Source organism: Crocodylus porosus, unplaced genomic scaffold (assembly GCF_001723895.1).
Source record: "Crocodylus porosus isolate Cpor-Errol unplaced genomic scaffold, CroPor_comp1, whole genome shotgun sequence".
NCBI lineage: Eukaryota > Metazoa > Chordata > Crocodylia > Crocodylidae > Crocodylus > Crocodylus porosus.
In genome coordinates, this window is record NW_017728944.1 from 3,058,683 (window position 1) to 3,077,018 (window position 18,336).

The window sequence follows — 18,336 nt, forward strand, 5'->3', positions numbered from 1 at the left end:
TGTGTTGGGGGGAGGGAGGTTTCAAGAAGGGGGGTATTCCCCCCTCCCCATGTAGTCCTGCTCCATAGGAATGCAAATGCCACAGTTCCGCTTCCAGTACAGCATTCCTGCTTGCTGGCGTCAGGCAAGCCCAGCAGCGGGCAGTGTGGGATGTTGTGGGGGGTGAGGAGTAGCAGAGATAAGCTATGGCCCCAGGTGGACTCATGCTCCCACTGCTGTTCTGGCACTGGCCTTGGACCGGCTGTGGGGAGCTGGTGTGCATGCGCATGCTCCCTCAACAGCTCGCTGAAATTCAATAAGTGGCCCTCCAGCTCAAATAATTGCCGACCCCTGGTTTAGACCATACTTAACACGGTTCAGTCTGTGGATGATTTCTTTTTTCTGCAGTTTCCCATTCAAGCTGTGTTTTAAAGTTTTGTTGTCTAAGAACAGTTACTTTGAGGTCAATAATGGAATGTCCTAGGATGTTTAAGTGTCCTGCCACAGACTTTTATGTCCTTCTAAAACTGATGTCAAATCTATGTTCATTAATTTTTTCACATAGAGATCACTCAGTTTGTCCAATGTAGACAGTAGAGGAGCACTGTATACAAGTTATGGCATATGTGATTCTGGTTGAGGAGCAAGTGAATGAACCTCTGAGTCTGTTAAAATAAACTTTCTGTGTTGTTTGATCCAGTGATGATGTGGTCTGTGTTGATGTGGGGGACATAGCTGGCATCTGGGTCCAGAGTAAGGTCTGGGGCCTTGGTGAGAATAGGAGTTAGGTAGTTTGTTGCTGGAAAGACTCTGTTAGAGGTTGGGGGGCTGTCTGTAAGCCAGGACAGGTTTGTCCCTTATGGCTACCTTGAGATGGTAATCATTTTCCATGGGGGAATTGGAGGTCATTAATGATGTGTCCCAGGTGTTCAAGCTGGGGGCTGTAGCTGACAACCAAAGGGCTTACATTGTCCTTGTCATGAGGTTGGTATTGTAGCAGGTTGAACTGGGATCTGAGTCTGGCTCTGTTAATTTGAGTGGCTACAGTTTTAGGAAATGTAGGAGGCAGAAGCATAGGAATCTTTTCGTTGGATCCTTAAGGTCTGCATCCCAGTCAGTGGGATCAGAGCAGATACGGTTGTGACTTAGAGCTTGGCTAAAGATGGTGGATTTAACCTATAGGGAATTTTGCAGGTTTGTTTAAGTTAGTAGAATTTAAGGTTAATACTCCAAAACTGAGCCCAAATCCATTACCTTCCTTGGAAGTGGCTGTATAAGGCAAATATGGTTTCTCTTTAATTCTATTGTTTATTGAAAATGGGAGCAAAATTTGTTGTTTCTCTGTGCTGGTAGTGCAGCACAGAGGGTTCGTGGGTTACATGGAAGGGGTACGCTGATTTTAGTAGGCTTCATCCTAGATCTACTAATTGCCTGAGATGCAGAGGTCAAGCTGTTACAAGAGGACACTACTAATCAGGTATTAACTGAATCTCAGCCTCTCTGGTAGAATTCAGCATTGGTGTTCTTGTAATCATGGTTTTGAAAGCTCTTTAAAAGCCTCATCACTATGTAGAAAGCTTAGGCATTCTGCAGACCTATAACACCGATGTGGATTATTCTTGTAATTAATAGACAAGCATGTGAATCTTTTTCATCTGGCTGCTGCTTTGTCTGTCTGATAGGGATTTCAAACTCTTTTTATTATTTTATATTTCACTTGCATCTAGAGGCTCCAACATGCTAGACACTGTACAAACACACAATCTCTTTCTCAAAGAGTTTTACTATCTAGACTCTCAGTGCATGAGAAGAAACAAGTATTAATAACCTTGATGTATAGGTGAGGATTGAGGTCCAGGGGTATTAAGGAATTTACCATAGGTCACACAATGAGGTTTTGGCAGAGCTGCAAATTAAATCCAGACTTCCTGAGTCCCAGGCTAGTGTTTCAACACTAAGTGGAGCCTTTCTTTTAACTTTTTATTTCTTTAGATCACAAAGTGAAGAAACTATTGTGGCTTCTTGAGATGCAGTGATAGTCTACTGGTTCATAAATCCACCTGAAAACAGGCAAGACCCTTGCCTGGGATGCTAAGCAATGAGTGGCCTCGTGAGAGTTGTGCACAGGGTTAACATTATTTAGTTAAAGCTTCCATGTAGCGGAGTATGGGAAGTTCCATGCTTCTATACAGCTTCTTCACTTGTCTCAGAGCACTAGTGAAATGTTTCTCAGCCTTGACTTCCTCTTTCTTACAGAGCAGACACTAGCCAATATATTCAAAAGCACCAAAATTACTTGAAAACTGAAGTCCTGAAAACCTGTACACTTTGTTGCTTAATGTAGGCATGAAAAGCTAGTAGTTTAAGCAGAGAGCTTCACCAAACCAAACACTACTTCCATTTGGAAAGGCTTCTAGAAAGAATTGGCACCATCTCCCTTCTCCCTGCCCTGCACTGACTACAAGTGCCTATTAAAACTGGAAACTAAATGCCTTTACATATTGACTTTCTAGTGAAAGCTGGAGGGATGCGCATTGTCCAGAAGCATCACAGCAGCGGAGAGCATCTGAGCCAAGAGAGAGACAAAGATGCCAAAGACTGGGAATGTGACAGGTAAGGGGCAGAATGGCCTTTCTCTTGGGTCTTTTATAGCAACTGCTCTTTCGAACAAGATCGGAAGTTCAGTTAGGACTGTCTTGAAGGCTTATTTTTTCTAAAACAGAAAACTTCAGGAGCCAATTAGGGACTTTTTTCAGCTTCAGCAGAGATAAAGAATGCATCAGAGACGAACTGGGTCTTTGAATCCTTAGTGCTATCTGGAGTCCTACAGTTGTAGTTTGTCTTGTAATAGCAATGCCTATCCTAGACAGTCCGACCAACTTCAGTGCACTTTATAAACCTTCCCGAACGCTTAGTAGATTGTGACAGGCCACGTGCTCAATGTATGATTCTGCCATACCAACACACCAAGAGGATCCTCCTCCACATGGTTCCCATCTTTCATTTCAATCACATCCTCCCCAAGATGCCTCCTAATCTTCATAGTTTGTCAAAAACACTCAAGCGTTCCTGCTCTGGAGGAGTGTGAGTATCATATGGCAAAACCAAGTTTGCAACGGTCCTGCTGTCTGTGGAGTAGATTGGTGTTTCCTTTGACGAAACACTGTCCGTATGAGGAGGTTTGCACACAGTAAACAAGGGTATGAACATACTGTCTACCAGATTCAACACTTGGTCCCTGCATAGACCCTATGAGCGTGCACTAGTTCACTCTGCTGTGCAAGTGGAGTAAACTGCCTCGTGCTTAGTGCCCATGAAGAATGTCTGCTCGAGGAGTTAGTGTGCAGTAAATTCACTGCTTAGTTTACTATGCATTAACTTTCCTGTGTATAAACAAGCCCTACGATGGAGAAGAGAATTGAGACTCCAGGTTCTGGCATGATTGGAAGAGCTACCTGGCACAGGATAGAACATTGTTTAATAGTTTCTGCAGGCTGCAGGGATGAAACATTTTTTCATAGTCACTTACTGGCTTTAAAGGAGGGCGTGGATTGTGCTTTCTCTGTGTCTTACTCAAATAAGCATAGAGCAAGGTCTGGTAAGGTTTAGGGGAGGACAGTATCTTATTTCCTGAGATTATTTACATTTTGGGTTGTAATTTCCCCTGTGCGTGGGATGACTGGTTTTGTGGAGTCTGTACTATACAGGTGTGATCATGTGTGTCTGTCTGTTGAATGACCCTTCAAGATGGCACAACTTGTACCTCATTAACCTTCTCCAAAGAGGTATCTTTTCCTCTCTCAAAAAATTGTTGTGTTCGTATTTGCTTTTGGTAGTGGGCCATGGAGCCATATCTCAAACCCTTCTAAATACCCAGAGGTGCAATGAAGTACATTTTAGAAGGCCCAGTGGGTAATAGCTGTTAAGATTTCACTTGACTTGTAGAGATCTACATGTTTCTGTCTCCGAGGAAAAACAAATCTGGCAGAAATTATTCCAATTACTTGTAACTAGAGTCCTGCCTGAGAAAGAGGCACTTAACGCCAATGAGAGACTGCGGGACCTGAACCTGTTCAGCCTTCACAAGAGAAGGCTATGGGGGGATCTGGTGACCGTCTATAAACTCACTAGGGGGGACGAGAAGGGTTTGGGAGAGACCTTGTTTCCCCTAGCGCCCCCTGGCATAACAAGGAATAACGGCCATAAGTTGTTGGAGAGTAGGTTTAGATAGACATCCGTAAGAACTACTTCACTGTTAGGGCGGCTGGGATCTGGAACCAACTTCCAAGGGAAGTGGTGCTGGCTCCTACCCTGGGGGTCTTTAAGAGGAGGCTTGATGCCTACCTAGCTGGGATCATTTGAGCCCAGTTTTTTCTTCTGCCTAGGCAGGGAGTCGGACTTGAAGATCTACAAGGTCCCTTCCGACCCTACTTCTATGATTCTATGAACGCTGGATTGGATGTACATCTATACTTTAAATGTAGTGATACAGGTGACTGCCAGCAGTAATGTTTGTAAAATGCTTCAGTGCAAGGAGGACAAGACTTTCTTACTGAGTTAGCTCAGCCTAAAAATCATCTTGGTGGTAAACATTGGCATTCAGTATTCTCTCAGTGAATTAACCTCTCACCCTTTAATCCAGATAGAAAAAAAATTAAAAAGTTGAATGAATAAATATTCTGCCCAGCAACCTATCTTGTGTTTGAAGTTACTTGCCTGGTTGGAAAATTAGTTGGCTTTCATTTTAATTACTTACTTTCCAAACCCTCAACAGATACTTTAGACATGAGTGGGAGCATAAATGAGTTACCAAACTTGCAGTAAGTCAGTTTTGCTGCAAACTCCCGTCTCTTATAGCATTCAAGTTCTATACAGCAGCGAGCATTTACATTCCTGTAGCCCTCTCTTGGACTGGAGGTCTCCTTTAGAATGACCCAGGCCCTAGCAGTTCCCCTACAGTGAACTCTTTTATAAAAAATGCCATCTCCATCAATAAGAGTTGTCTGCTCACTCTGGGACTGATATAAAACAATGCTGCCCTTTCAGAAGAAATTGTATTTGTTACCCAGGTTGAAGAATGCCTTGTCTTCTCGTTCCAGTAAATTCAGCAAAAAAACCATTTTTTTCACACAGGTCAGGAAAACTCACTGAGATTAAGCTGTTTTGAGCAGAGATGTGGGTTTTTAATGTTTATTTTGTCCCAAGTCTTGTCTTGCTTTTGTCTTGATTATTTTATGACTTTTCATCTTGGCAGTCAGGCTTAAGTGGCTTCTGCTGCTTTAGGATAGGTTAGTAACCACAGGAACAGGGGGAGCAGTTGGTCAATTTGTGCAAGAAGATAAGCATAAGCTTTTGGAAGTGGAGAAGCGACAAAGTCTGAATCTTTGACTCTATTACATGTACCTACATTATGCTACAGCTTTATTGCTGTAAGCACCCATGTAGGTGGCAGCACAGCGGGGGTGACCTTTTCGAAACATATTTTTACTTTCTGGGATGTGTGAGGAAACATTTCTTGACAATACAGTTGGCACAAATATTTTTTGAAAGGGTTTGCAGGGTGGAGTGTGCACTATAGGCAATATCCTTTCAGGTAATAATAGGAGATGCGGTAGTAAAGAATGAATGCGGTTTTTTTGTTTTTATTCATTTAACCTCATCAAAAAGCTACTGACTGAAGGCATCTCTTCTATGCAAACAGGAGAGGCAGTGTCAAAGGTCACCCACATGGAACAGGGGGTTTTTGGTGTGCAGCAAACAAGTTTTACGGGGAAATTATGATATGAATTATTTTGTTGGTTAACTCATGAAGTATGGAATCAGCCCTTTTCATTTCCTGAATAAGGGAATTTGTTTGAAGGTAAAGGGTATAGAGCAGGGGTTGACAACATGTGGCCAGCGGGCCACATCTGCTTGTGCAGCCTGGGGTTTTTAGCAGTGTTCCAGCAGCAGGGGACTTTACCTACACCAGAGCCAGTGAGTGGAGGGTGGGGGAAGGGTGTTGCTGGTGCCATGGCAGCAAGAAGCAGAAGCATTGGCCTACCTCAAACCTGAGCCGGATTGTTCAAGCCTGCTGCTGCAGAGAACCTTGCCAACTGCTTGTCTAGTGTATTACTGCCCCAGCTGTTTGAAGGTATTGGGAAAATATTGCAATCCATTAATTGGAGAACATTGTAACTTAAGTATGAAATATAGTGACTGCAGCTGAAGTTAAAATCTCGCTGTTGGTCTCTGATAAGTGTGAGGATAATTTAACTTCTTATCTGCATGCTTGATAAGAAATGCAACTGTAGATACCACAAAGTCTGTGTGAGATTTTAACAGCTGGTTCCTGAAATAAGCATATTTGTTAATTAGCGATCAACTGTTAGAATCTGTAACATGGGAATTGCTACCATATCAGTAGTCTGTCTAGTCTGGCATCTTGTCTCAGAGAGTGGACTTTGGGGAAGGTGCTAGAAATTCTTTAATGGGCGGTAAAGGAATAGTCTACCCATAAAAGTTTCTTCTTTTTTGTCAACAATAATCACCTTTATGCTCTTACAGCATGAGGGCTTCTATCCCTGCCTAGTATGTTTTAAAATATTTTCTGATGTACCTTTGAATGTTCCAATCTGTATGAAAACATCTAGTTCTTTAAGTCCTACAATGAGGTCTTGGCTTAAGTAACGCTGACTCTGGGCATGTCTACACATGCAGTTAATGAGAATGAATAAACGCTGGCACAGTTTGTATTGGAGTTTGTTGCTCCTGGGCATGCCATTTGCACATGCATCCAGAACTGCAGCACATAGAGCTGGGGCAGTACAGCCGTGGCTGGCAGAGGGTCCTGGAGGTCAGCCTGCCAGCCTGGGACTTCTGTGACCTGGTTCAGCATGCTGTGGAGGGGCTGGATGCAGCATGGGGATGCTTGGGTGTGAGGCTAGCTGGTAGGCAGCCCCCACACTGAAGCACCCTCATGTTCCAATTAACCCTGTCAGCATCTACACATGTATGGCAGCACACTAAATAAAGCTGCTGTACTTGTGTTGCCAACTACTATCCTACAACAGTATTTATTAGTTTACTGTGCCCTAATAGGGACTCATATGTAGATGCTGAGACTAGACTGCAGAGATAATTAGGTAACTGCACCCACAGAGTCCCACTGAATAATTTTAGGGACTTCCCCTCTCCCAGCAGATTTCTTTTGATAAGTTTTAAATCTGACATTTGAAGTTTGCTAAGTGGCTCTTGTATAACTCTGTTGCTTCGTGTTTTGATCATCTCTTCCCAGTCTCTGCTCTTTTTATATGGAAGTATCTTTGGACCGTGTTACTTGTCTCTTAATCCATTTAACTTCTTTTCTGAGGTAGAATGGCCAGAGCAGAAAATGCAATCCCAGAGGAAGGTGTCCTGTTGCTTGGCCTTCATAATAAAAATTGTTGCTGCTTGTCATCCCATTCTGCCTGTAGAAACTGGGATGATAAGTCCTTGTTTCAAATAATGCCGGGAGAAGCATTTGACTTAACAGGATATTTGTTTGTATATATAGAAATGTAGGGGAACATTCAAAGCAGCATGAACATTCAAAGCTGCGTGAGGCTGCCCAAGTACAAGTTGCAGAACTGATATCCTACATGATGCTATAGAAAACCTTATTCTTCTCTATATTTGCTCAGAGAGTAAAAACCCTTACATCATAGAGGACACTTTTACAATAAAGCTCCATTGACACACAAGAACTTTAGATTTCTAGTTGTTAATTCCCACCCCCACCCAGCAGTCACCAACAGAAACTACATTTTGATAGCTGTAAGAGTCTGCTTTCAGGTGAAGAAGCTTGATAAAACAAATGAACTCTTAAAAACAGTGATGCTTTTTTTTTCCTGGAGGTTTTGTACTAGTGAGAGAAAATAATAAAAAAACAGAATTGGTTGAAATTTTCAAAGCTGTGTAGTGGGTTTGGGCTCACCATTTATCAGAAGGTGTGTAAGAGCTTTTCTTCATGGGGACACTCAAGGTAGTGAATCCAGAATGTGTTTTACATTCTAAAGTGGATGGGTTAAATTACATCAAACCTCTGTGTGGGCACTCTTTAAAATTATAGTGGCCTTCATTTAGTTTTATTTTAATTCACTTCCTAAGTGAGAGAATTGGCATCAGGTTAAATCAGATTAAGACCATTATAAACCTGAAGAAGACTCTTTGCACAGAGTTGGATTTAGTTAAACCATAGATCAATATAATTAATTCACTTTGAATTCAGTTAACTTACTTCCCTAGTTGTTCACACAAAGATAGTCCATATATCCCTAGCCTTGTTGTGAATCCCTAGGCTTGTTGTAAAAATTGGAACTTGCTAAATGGAAACAAAATATTCCATTGAAGTTTTTTGAGGGGGGGAGGTGTTGTGAAATCTTTTATTGGGCAACATGCTCTAAATGATATAGTTGGTCCAGTAGAAAATGTCTTAAAAAAGCCTTGCTTTTCACTATTTTCCACAAGGTGTCAGTATCTCTTTGAGATTTGTCAGTATTTCTTTGGAAGGCTTGTGGGCTTTTTCTGCCCAGGCCTTCACAATGAGATCTGGTGTTTGCTTGGACACACCCTTATTCACGAGTTAGTGCCTCTGGATCCCTTCAGTCATCTAATACAAGAGATAGAAGGCACTAGGCAGGTACATTGTGCTGCAGTGTGCTATAAAGAGGGTGCACTTTAGGAAGTCTGAAACAAGGTCTGAAGCCATAAGTTGACTATAGATCTTGTGTGATGAACAGAACAATTGCGAGAGTGCATGAGTTTCTATGCTAGACCAAGGAACCACCAGTTACTGCTTGATGTGCATTGCTGTATATGTTTCTGAGACCAGGCACAATGTTCTCTGCATTTATATCCTGTTTCTAAACTTACTTCTGGTTCCTGTTTTTGTGCAGCGTTATGCCTATTGTGGCAGACTTCACATTTGCTGGTTTATCTTACATATAACTTTACTATTGTGCTTAAAGTATATCCAGTGACTTACATTTTTCAGCTGCTGTGTAGCCCACTTGGTGAGCTCATTGTTTTCCTTTTAGAGGCTCCCTTTCTTTCTAGAAGGCAAAGGGTTTGTGTGTGTTTGTGCAAAAGGCAATCAGAGTATTTGCCTTGTAGCTTGTAGTGGATTGAGCACTTTTTCAGCCAATTGGCATTTACAAACCATTGCCTAGTATTGCAGCATCATTCCAATATGCTGACCTAACTGTTCAAATTAATTATCACTGTTCCAAGATGATAATTTGATTTTTGCAAAGTTGAACAGCCCCTTCTGTGTTGCTGGAGGTACGGTCTAGTTATGTGGGTCTGTGCAATGTTTTCACTTAACTTTATGACAGCTCCCACACGTTGAGGCAGTGTTAAAGCCACTGTCATTTGAAGGTGCACTTAGTGCACTCTTCTCTTGGTAGAGGTAACTGGTAACAGCCTGGCCTGGCTTGTGGTACAATGCATGCCTCAACTCAAGCTTGTTGAGATCTTCTCCACGGTCCCTGAAGGAAACTATCCTATCAGGTGTTTAGTGGCTGCTGAAGTCATGAGTTTCTTGATAAAGGAGTGCCTTTCGTGTTCCACGTGCAAGATTCTATGGCCTCTGTTTTGTAGGACATCAAAGTAGGTTATAGTGGTTTCTCTTGGCTTTAAAAAAAAAAAATATATATATATATATATATATTCGTGATGGTATTACTCTTCGTGGCAGTGGTACATGTAAGCCTCTCCACCCTGTCAAGGTGGCAGTCCATGGAGAGGACTTAACATTGGAAAAACAAAGGTGCTTCACCAGCCTGGTGCTGGCTAATCAACTCCCTTGGCAAAGATCTTCATTGAATTGAGAATGTTGAGCACTTTGCATATGTGGGCAGCCATTTCTCAAAGAAGCCCAACATTGACAAAGAGATTCAGTACAGGATCCAAAGTGCCAGCTCTGCCTTTGGAAGACTGAATCATCATGTGTTCAATGGTCATGACATCAGGACTCGAACAAAGTTCCTATTTATATAAGGTTGTGGTAATCCCAACTCTTCTATATGGCTGTGAAGCTTGGGTAACCTACAGGGATCACCTGAAAAGCCTGAAACACCATCACCAGCACTACCTCCAGAAGATTCTTGGCTTAAAGTGGGGGGATCATCACACAAATGTCAGTGTCCTCACCAGCATGAAAGTGTTGGTTATTCAACATCAGTTGCAGTGGACATTGCATGCGCATGACTGATGTATGTATACCAAAACAATTGTTGTACTGCCAACTCAGCCAAGGACAAGGGACATGCCAGTACCAGAGGGAACGCTTCAAGGCAGACATTAAGTATGGCATTGACACCACAAATTGGGAAAACCTAGCTCAGGATAGGGCTACATGGTGATGCCTCCTTGTGAGAGAAGGCACATCTTAGAGAAGGTTGTCTCATCCTGGAGGCAGAAAAACAATAGAAACAGAAGAAAGGAAACAAGAAATCTGTGGTTGGACCCTCCCTTTAACCACCACCTGTGGTATTTGCCAGAGGTTCTGTGACTAGGATCAGCCATCAACGGATTCATCTACAACCCTTTACTTGACCTGTGGGAGTGATCATCCTTGATTGCCTGTGAGGGATCACCACTGCTGCTGACTACAGCTGTGACTGCTGCTGATGGGCTCCCTGCAAAGTCAGTCCTCTGGAGAGAAGAAGCAAAAGCCATAAGGAAATGTTAATATACCAGAGGTCAGTTTCTGGAGTGGTAGAATGCAGAGAAGTGGAAGAGACACGAGGATATGGGAGTTAGGGGAGCAGTGTATGAAACCTTCCCAGCTCCTGATAAGGAGCTCCCTGGAGTTGGCATGTTCAGACAGTCCCAGCCTTTACTGGGGAAAAGAGCAGATGTGGGTTAACAGCAGTTCCTTGCCTAGGTGAGGCTTCTTAAACCCAAGTCTTGAAAGATGCAGCTTCACATCTTCCTTGGCCACAAAGGTGATGGCTATGAGACTAGGCCTGGTGGGAATGGCTTGGTAGTAACCAGATATAATGGGACAGATGCATCTGTTTGTGAGGTTGGTCTGCCATCTTCTGCTTGCTTGCATGGCAGATGAGTACATCAGGTCCATATGTGATCACTGCAGTCTGCATAATAACCTAAAATGGGATGCTAAACTAGGGCCTGCTTTTGAGGGTTTTTTTATATTGCTTGCTATTTATGCACTTTCAAATGATCTTCAGTCTTTAAATAAATCATTTTTTGAGCCTACAAATCTCTGGTTTCTACAAGCAGTGGGGCTCACTTCCAGGTGTGGTCAGATATGCATCAGAAGCACCTGGAGCTGAATAAGTGGTAGAGAATTCAGTTATCTGATTGTTTGCTAGCACCCTTACAGTCCTTTTTAAAGAGGCTGTGAAATCTGTTAGCTAGTGCAGTACTATTTTGTAAGACCAAATCTCTCTTCTACCTGTGGTTTAGGGTTATGGAGTGTAGGCGTTTCTAGATACTCAAGGCATCTGTGAGAATGTTATATCTCTGAGGAGCATTCAGTCTAGCGAAGCGTAATAACATCTTCAAAGGACTCTTGCGTTTCTCATGGCAAAAGAACAGAACTGTGGTGCAGGAGGCAGTACTTGTTTTCAGCTGTTGTTGAAGTCTTTGTTTTAGTCATTCAGAGTGAGAGACTGTTTTTTCCCTAGTCCTCATCTTTTCCTCCTCCCCAACACCTGTATGTCACAGTAGAGATTCTTTTCTTCTTTGGCATGACCAAAAGCTAGAAAATAATGTGGTGTTTCTGTTAGAGTCAACGAACTCTCCCACAAACCACCAGTTCCTTGCTCCCTGGCAGATGACTTCAGCAAAGGGTGCGCTTGTGCTGTGATAGCACCTGGCACCTAAACCCTGTTGCACTGGGTGGTATGCAAACACTGTACAAATATAACTGAGGAGGTGATTCCCTTCTTTAAAAAATGAGCCTTATTCTAGACTGTAGACAAGATGCAAAGTGGCAGGTATGGAGAAGGAGAGCTAGGGAAGTTGCAAGATTCTGCAGTCTGGCTGCACTTGTTACGTAAATGTGAGAAAGTAGTAGCATGTTACAGTCAGCCGCCTTTTAAAATGGTTTGTTTTGGTCCAGACACAGGCAGAAGGAGTGTTCCCACCTGCCCAGTCACTGGAATGAGGTGCTTTGACAAAATGGACTGAAACATTGTCCTGGGATCACTGTAGTGTTTTCTAGTCTGTTTCTTCCTATATCAGTGAACTCTTTTATAGGGATTGCCAGTGAGGCTGAGCAATTGGATTCCTCATGGGTAGTGTGTTTCAGGGTACTGGAATAGTCAAAAGGCAAGCCATCCGGATAAAATTCTCAGAAGTGGCCAAGTTCCATTTTTTTCAAGGGTTAAAACTATACTTCTGTTGGCCTTAGGCCAAGATTTAGAAACAAAATGGTGGGTTTTTCTGAGTAGTCTGACTTTTGGGTTACCCATCCTGACACCTCTGGTTTTTAGAAGGTGGGTGGCCAGTTTTGTCTGAAAAATGGGCTGCCTTAGCTTGCCCCTAAGTAGCTGCTTGGAAATCAGAGTACCCCAAAATATTAATATCTCTTGACAGGGTAAGACTTTGGTTTTTGGATGCTGAGTTTGCCTTCAAAAGTGGGACTTACGAGTCACTCTGACACTTCTGAAAGCTTTACCTTCACAAAAAATGGTATATAAATTGGAGGTTATTAGATGTGCCTTTTTGTCTCCTCTCACTTCCACAATGCTACTTGTTTTGGTTAGGGCTAGCACAGGTCTCTGATTAAAATATTTTGAGTTGTTGCATTTCTGAAGAACATCCCCCTCTTCAGATTTTCAGCATGAGAGGGGGTAGGATCTTCTAGGACAGAGGTTCCCAAACTTTTTCTTATTGTGTACCCCCTTCCAGATTTACCAGCTGTTCATGTACCCCTAGCAGCGTACGGTTTATATTTTAACCCCTTAAATGCCAGTTATTATTATAGTTAAAATTAAATCCATCATTGCACAGTTTCTCCTGCATACCCCCCAAAGATGTCTTGCATACTCCCAGGAGTAAGTGTACCATAGTTTGGGAACCCTTAGTCTAGAACAGTGGTCTCCAGACTTTTTTGATTGTGTACCCCTATCAGTAAAAAATTTTTGAGCATGCACCCCCAATATATGTATATTTATATAAATATAAATAGAAGTTCTAATATTTTCTTCCGGCACCCCAATGGATCCTCTTGTGCACCTCCTGCATGCACCCCACTTTGGAGACTACTGGTCTATGGTGTAGAAACAGTATTTTGCAGAGGAATCTGAAGGGAGGAGTATTGAAACTCAGTTATGGAAAACCTGCTGCTCATATTTTAGGTAGAACAACTGGGAATTCTAGCATTAGTTCTTAAAACTGACTGTGGGGATCTCCTGGAATTTTTTCTGCTTTCCCTTGTGTAATATGAGTAATTAATAGTTCTTTGGATACCCAGTCCACTTAAGTCAATGACACCTTTGTCAGTAACATTTCCATTGCCAGCACAAGGCTTTGGATCATGGATTTAGTAAAAGAAAAGAAAGAGCTTCAATATGTAGGAAAAATTAATAATTTCAAGTAAGATTGAAGTGCCTAAGCCTTTCATTAGTTACCTAACAGCTCATCTGACTGAGCTGCATGTGAAGTGGCTTAGGACTTTTCCTCCCTGTAGAGGAAAATTCATGCCTAGCCTTGACATTCTCATGTGGAGAAATGGCAGAGCCATGTTATTTAGCCACCCAGCTCTGTGTGCTGAACAAAATTAGGACTTTGTTGATGAACAGGTTGCACCAAGAAGGGAAAATAAATAGCCAACTGATGTCTTATTTTAGACAATTGAAGCAAAAACAAAGAGAAGTTCAAAGTTTCAGTTCCCTTAATCTACAGATTTACATTTTTTGTAGCATGGTAAATACTGTACGCAAGGTCCTGCTTTAGATTTTCTTTTGTGTTTTCCATGCATGTGGTAAAAGTGAACTGAAAGTTTCTTTTCTTGCCAAGACCTGAAATTTTTATAACAACCGTTGACATAGCAGCCACCTATTTTGTCGTAGGTGTTAATGAGAACTTCAGCTCTTGCATGAGAATATGACCCTTAACATAAAATCTTGGTGGATAATTGAAGAGGTAAATTCTAGTCATGCTTTTAAAATGTGTATACTGTCATTCAGAATTCTCTTTGTATATGGCAGCAATCTCAAAGTCTCCAAACAAAGCCAGATTTGTTATATAAGCTTTTTCTCTTTTAATGATCAAAGGAAAAGTCTCCCATATATAGTTGCAGTAATATTTAGCTTTCTCTTCTGTGCTTGTCTAAGCTTGTATCTTCCGTGAAATATCATTCCTGTTTCATTTTCCACATGGAGGAGGAAGGGAATAGAAGTATAGAAAAGTTAAGTTAGTTGCCCAAGGTCATAGAGTAGCCCAGTAGTAGGACTGGAAGTAGCTTCTAGATCACTTGAGTTCCAGACTAGTGCCCTGCCCACTACAGCACACTGCCTGTCTTTGTATTTGCACCTCCTAAACAGGCTTAGGAAATTGAAATTGAAGCCAGCTGAGTAGCATCCCATCCATCTGGCTTCACTTAGCACTTCCAATTTGCTATTTCCATTTTAGTACTTCTATTGAAACACACCAGAGAGTAAGAATTCAGGCCCAGTGAAAGGATAGTCCAAGCAGGAGATGAACAGGTGGTGAATGATGAACTGTCCTGTGATTTTTCTGCCTTTAAGCTGCAAACTTCTGCTATGTATCTTCCTCTGTCTTCCTTGTTCTAACCCTTTTAGGGCAAATGCAGAAGAACCTAAGTGTGAACTACCAATTTTGAAAGGTTTCTTTAGAAATAAATTGTAATTTTGCTTTTAAGGTTGCTCATGTTCTACATAAAAGATAGTTCTTTGTATTTAAGTGTATATTCTGTTCTTTTTCAGCCCCCCCAAGCAAACTCTGATTATATCAGGAGCCATAACAAGGGTAAGACAATGTATCTTATTACTTAGTACCAAATGTAGTGTGTTGCTGTTAATGCAACTAATCTTTTTACTGGATTGTTTTTTTTTTTGCTATCTGTTTTTCTCCATAAGCTTGTCTGTTTTAGGAAGAACCAGAGAACCCTTTTTTCAAGAGCCTTTCATTTAGTTTTGTCCTACATGGGCTGGAGCAGGGGGCGTAAGCACGAGGCATTGTATGCCAAGGTAGAAGCCAGGAGGATGTGTACATAAGACTTGTCACCCTGTCTTTCCTACGTTCTAGATGGGAAGGGATTCTAGTGTGGAAAAGAATGAGAATTTGCTTTAGGGAGATTTACAGCTCTGTAGGGCTAACTGGCTGACAAATTGTGGAAAATATGTATTATGCCATGAGAGGACTGTGCCATTCTGTCATCTCCCCCAAAAATCTGTCACCACCATTCAACATGCTGAAAAAGGCTTTTGTGAAAAAGGAGGGAATCTTTGTAGTAGCCAGAATAGCTGTAGTAGGTTGCATGTAAATGCATTCCACCCCCACCACATACATTATTTATTGGAGGTTTGACTGCCTTGTTTAAATCCAGCTGCTTCTTTCTAGGGCGACAAAGACTTCCCTCCAGCAGCGGCCCAGGTGGCACATCAGAAACCACAGCCTTGTGTGGAAAAGCTACCCCCTCACCATCACATCAATCAGCATATTCACCAGCCCCGCAAATGACCCATCTGGAAGCAGCATCTGGGACTGAAAAGGGAATGGGGAGCCAGGCCACCCCTTGTGTTGGAGCTAGACAAGAGTTAGACAACTTCCCTTGTATTTAGTGATGCTTGATCTGCCTTTATTTTCACTCCGCCCCAGCCTCTCACCCTGACATTTGGTTGCTGTTTAGAGCTTTTAAAATACATATTTTGAAAAATATTTGTGTGTGCTTTTAAACACAGTTTTAGGAGGAAGGGGCACTGGTAAGCTAAAACAGTTTGTGTGTTCCTGGGGCATTAGATGTGGATCCCAAAACTTCATTGCAGTGAAGAGGTTTATCTTCAGTTATTGGTGCAGCTTGGAGTTGCTGTCTGGAATTTCGATGGTTGTGTATAAATATGGAGCCAACCCTCTTGCTTTTTAAACGGAACAGGTTGACTTCAAGGGTCTCCATGCAATTGGAATTAGAGGACTTGTGTATCTTAAGCAGTAGGATGATTTTGTGGAAGGGCTTGATATCAAACACTAATGGGGAGAGGGGAAATAGGCTCATGAACTGCATGCACGTGAGATATGCACAGTTGCTTTCTTCTGCTTCTCTGTGCTGACACCAGACCATTCTTGTCAGAGCTGCCTATTGATAGGAAAGGTACCAGTAAACTGTGGTGGAATGGTAGCTAGATAGCAGTCCCACTAACAGCATGAACTGTTCCAGGCTCCACTGAATAGTGAGATGACCATGTGCTCTAAAAGGGAATGTAGCTGTGTGAATTCTGATCGATTTTCTTTAGTTCTTTTGGGGACTTCAGTGTCAAAGTTTGGCTTGGTCCTTAGGAACATACTGGGTATTTATCTTCACTTACAAGGGACAGGCTGACTTGTTTTATGACTCTGACTCCGTTTTAGTCTTTCAGTGCTTCGAGTGCGTTAATTTATTTAAAAAAACCCAACCAAATGCGTTAGTAGAGATGGTTGTTAGTAAACCAAATTAGTTGCATAATGGGGTTTTCTTTTTGTTTTATTCTATTGTGAACCTGTGTTCAGAGGTGGAACCGAACATTTGCTTTGCTCGTTTGCCACAAGTCTCGGAACAGATCTGTGGTTGCAGCTGGGCTGAACTTATGAGTGTCCTGTAGCTTGCTTGGTGTGCAAATCTGTAAAATGTTCACAGAATGTAGTCAAAACAATGCTTGGAACAGAGCACTGTTCAGTGAAACTTGGAATCGTCTTTCTTAAGTTCAGACGTCAGGGCTTGTATTGACCTGGATCACATATAAAGTCTTGAGGATTATCTTGTATATTTTTAATTGAGCTTTATAAAAATTGAAATGGGAAATTGCCCTGAATTTCTTTGACAAACTAAATAATGTTTTTCTTTTTTTCACTTGCTGATGGAAGGTTCTAAAATGGGCTAAATCCATCCTGCACTTTGTTTTCTTTTTTCCTGAAGAAGTGGGGTATAGAAAGCATGTTTTGAGGCTATAACCTGGGATTGTTATTAAGAGTTGTGGGCTCATCAAGTTTTAAAACTACAGTCTGAGCTTACTCAAAGTTTAGGGCCTTTCGGATACAGATTATTAGAGTCACCTTTGAGTTGCAGGGAGCTTGTTAAAGCAGGGTGTCTGTCTTTAGCTAGAGGCTAACTGGGTTCAGTGGGGTCCATTAACAGCTGCTCTCATGATTTTAATAGAGTGGCATTTGCTTAGCTAGTTGGTGAATTAAAAAAGCCTAGATTTGTGTTCTAGAACAGTGTGGTGATGTTATACCCTATTGGTGTCCCTTATAATTAAACACTGTGAGCAGGCTTTGAAACTGGCCTGATGCTTTAGCTGTAGGGAGACTCCATTACTGACTTGTGTTGCTTTGTGAAAGCAAAAATGAGCCTTATTCTGTAGGCATTAAGCCATAAACTCCATGGTATGTTTTCTGTTGTCATTTGGGGCTCTTTCTGTTTTGATTCCTTCATGCTGCCTCTGACTCAGAGCCGGCTTGCAGTGTTTTGTCATGGGCACTTTGTCATGAGAAAATACTTCTGTTCTGTCTGGCCTTGTGTGAATTCTTAACTGCCAGGAGAAGGCAGCCAGGGCAATTTAGGAGACCTTGGGTCTTTCTGAAAACAGAACCTTTTAGAAGCTGCTTTTTATTCTTGTATTTGTGACCAAACATATAGCCCAGAGCTCTGACAGCAAACCCAAATCTTTTCTGCAGTCAGGAATTCTGCTGCATCTACAGCTGCATTTTGGGCAGCTTGTTCTTCAGACCTTCTTCGTTTTCTCTTCATTGGCATAGGCCCACGCATACACTTTCTGATAGGCCTATGCGAAGCAGCTAATATTCACTTTGAATTCGGCTGATTCAGGGGACAGTGATTTGATTTGGTGATTTGAATCACTGTCCCGAACTGAATCGGCTGAATCTCCAAATTGAATAGGCCCTATCCCCTACCCACTCTCCCAGCCCTGTCGTTGGCTGCCCCACCAGGCCCCAGCGTTCTGGTGCTTAAAAAAAAAAAGCCTCACTGGCTGCTGCCAGATGGTGGTGGTGGTGGGGAATCCCCACTGCCCCCTACTGCCCCATGTTGTTTGGGGGCTCTGCCACAAGCCCCCAGAAACTCTGATGGCCACTGCAGCAACCAGTGAGTGCAGGGGTTTTTTTGTTTTAAAGAGCCCGGATGCTGGGGTG

At 42.2% G+C, this 18,336-nt stretch overlaps 1 protein-coding gene across 3 annotated transcripts in view; it reads left to right on the top strand.

Moving 5' to 3' along the window:
* LOC109320319 (death-associated protein 1-like) overlaps window positions 1-16,418 on the top strand; it is a 19,140-nt gene extending 2,722 nt beyond the window's left edge. For 2 of the 3 annotated variants that reach the window (XM_019550365.1, XM_019550366.1), the window contains exons 2-4: window positions 2,493-2,592; window positions 14,919-14,961; window positions 15,556-16,418. In XM_019550365.1, the coding sequence (XP_019405910.1) occupies window positions 2,493-2,592; window positions 14,919-14,961; window positions 15,556-15,675 (263 nt within the window). In that variant the 3' untranslated portion in view covers window positions 15,676-16,418. Of the gene's footprint in view, window positions 1-1,100; window positions 1,457-2,492; window positions 2,593-14,918; window positions 14,962-15,555 lie in introns of those variants that run through there. The other variant, XM_019550367.1, reaches the window with a different exon arrangement.
* Window positions 16,419-18,336: the final 1,918 nt, after the last annotated feature.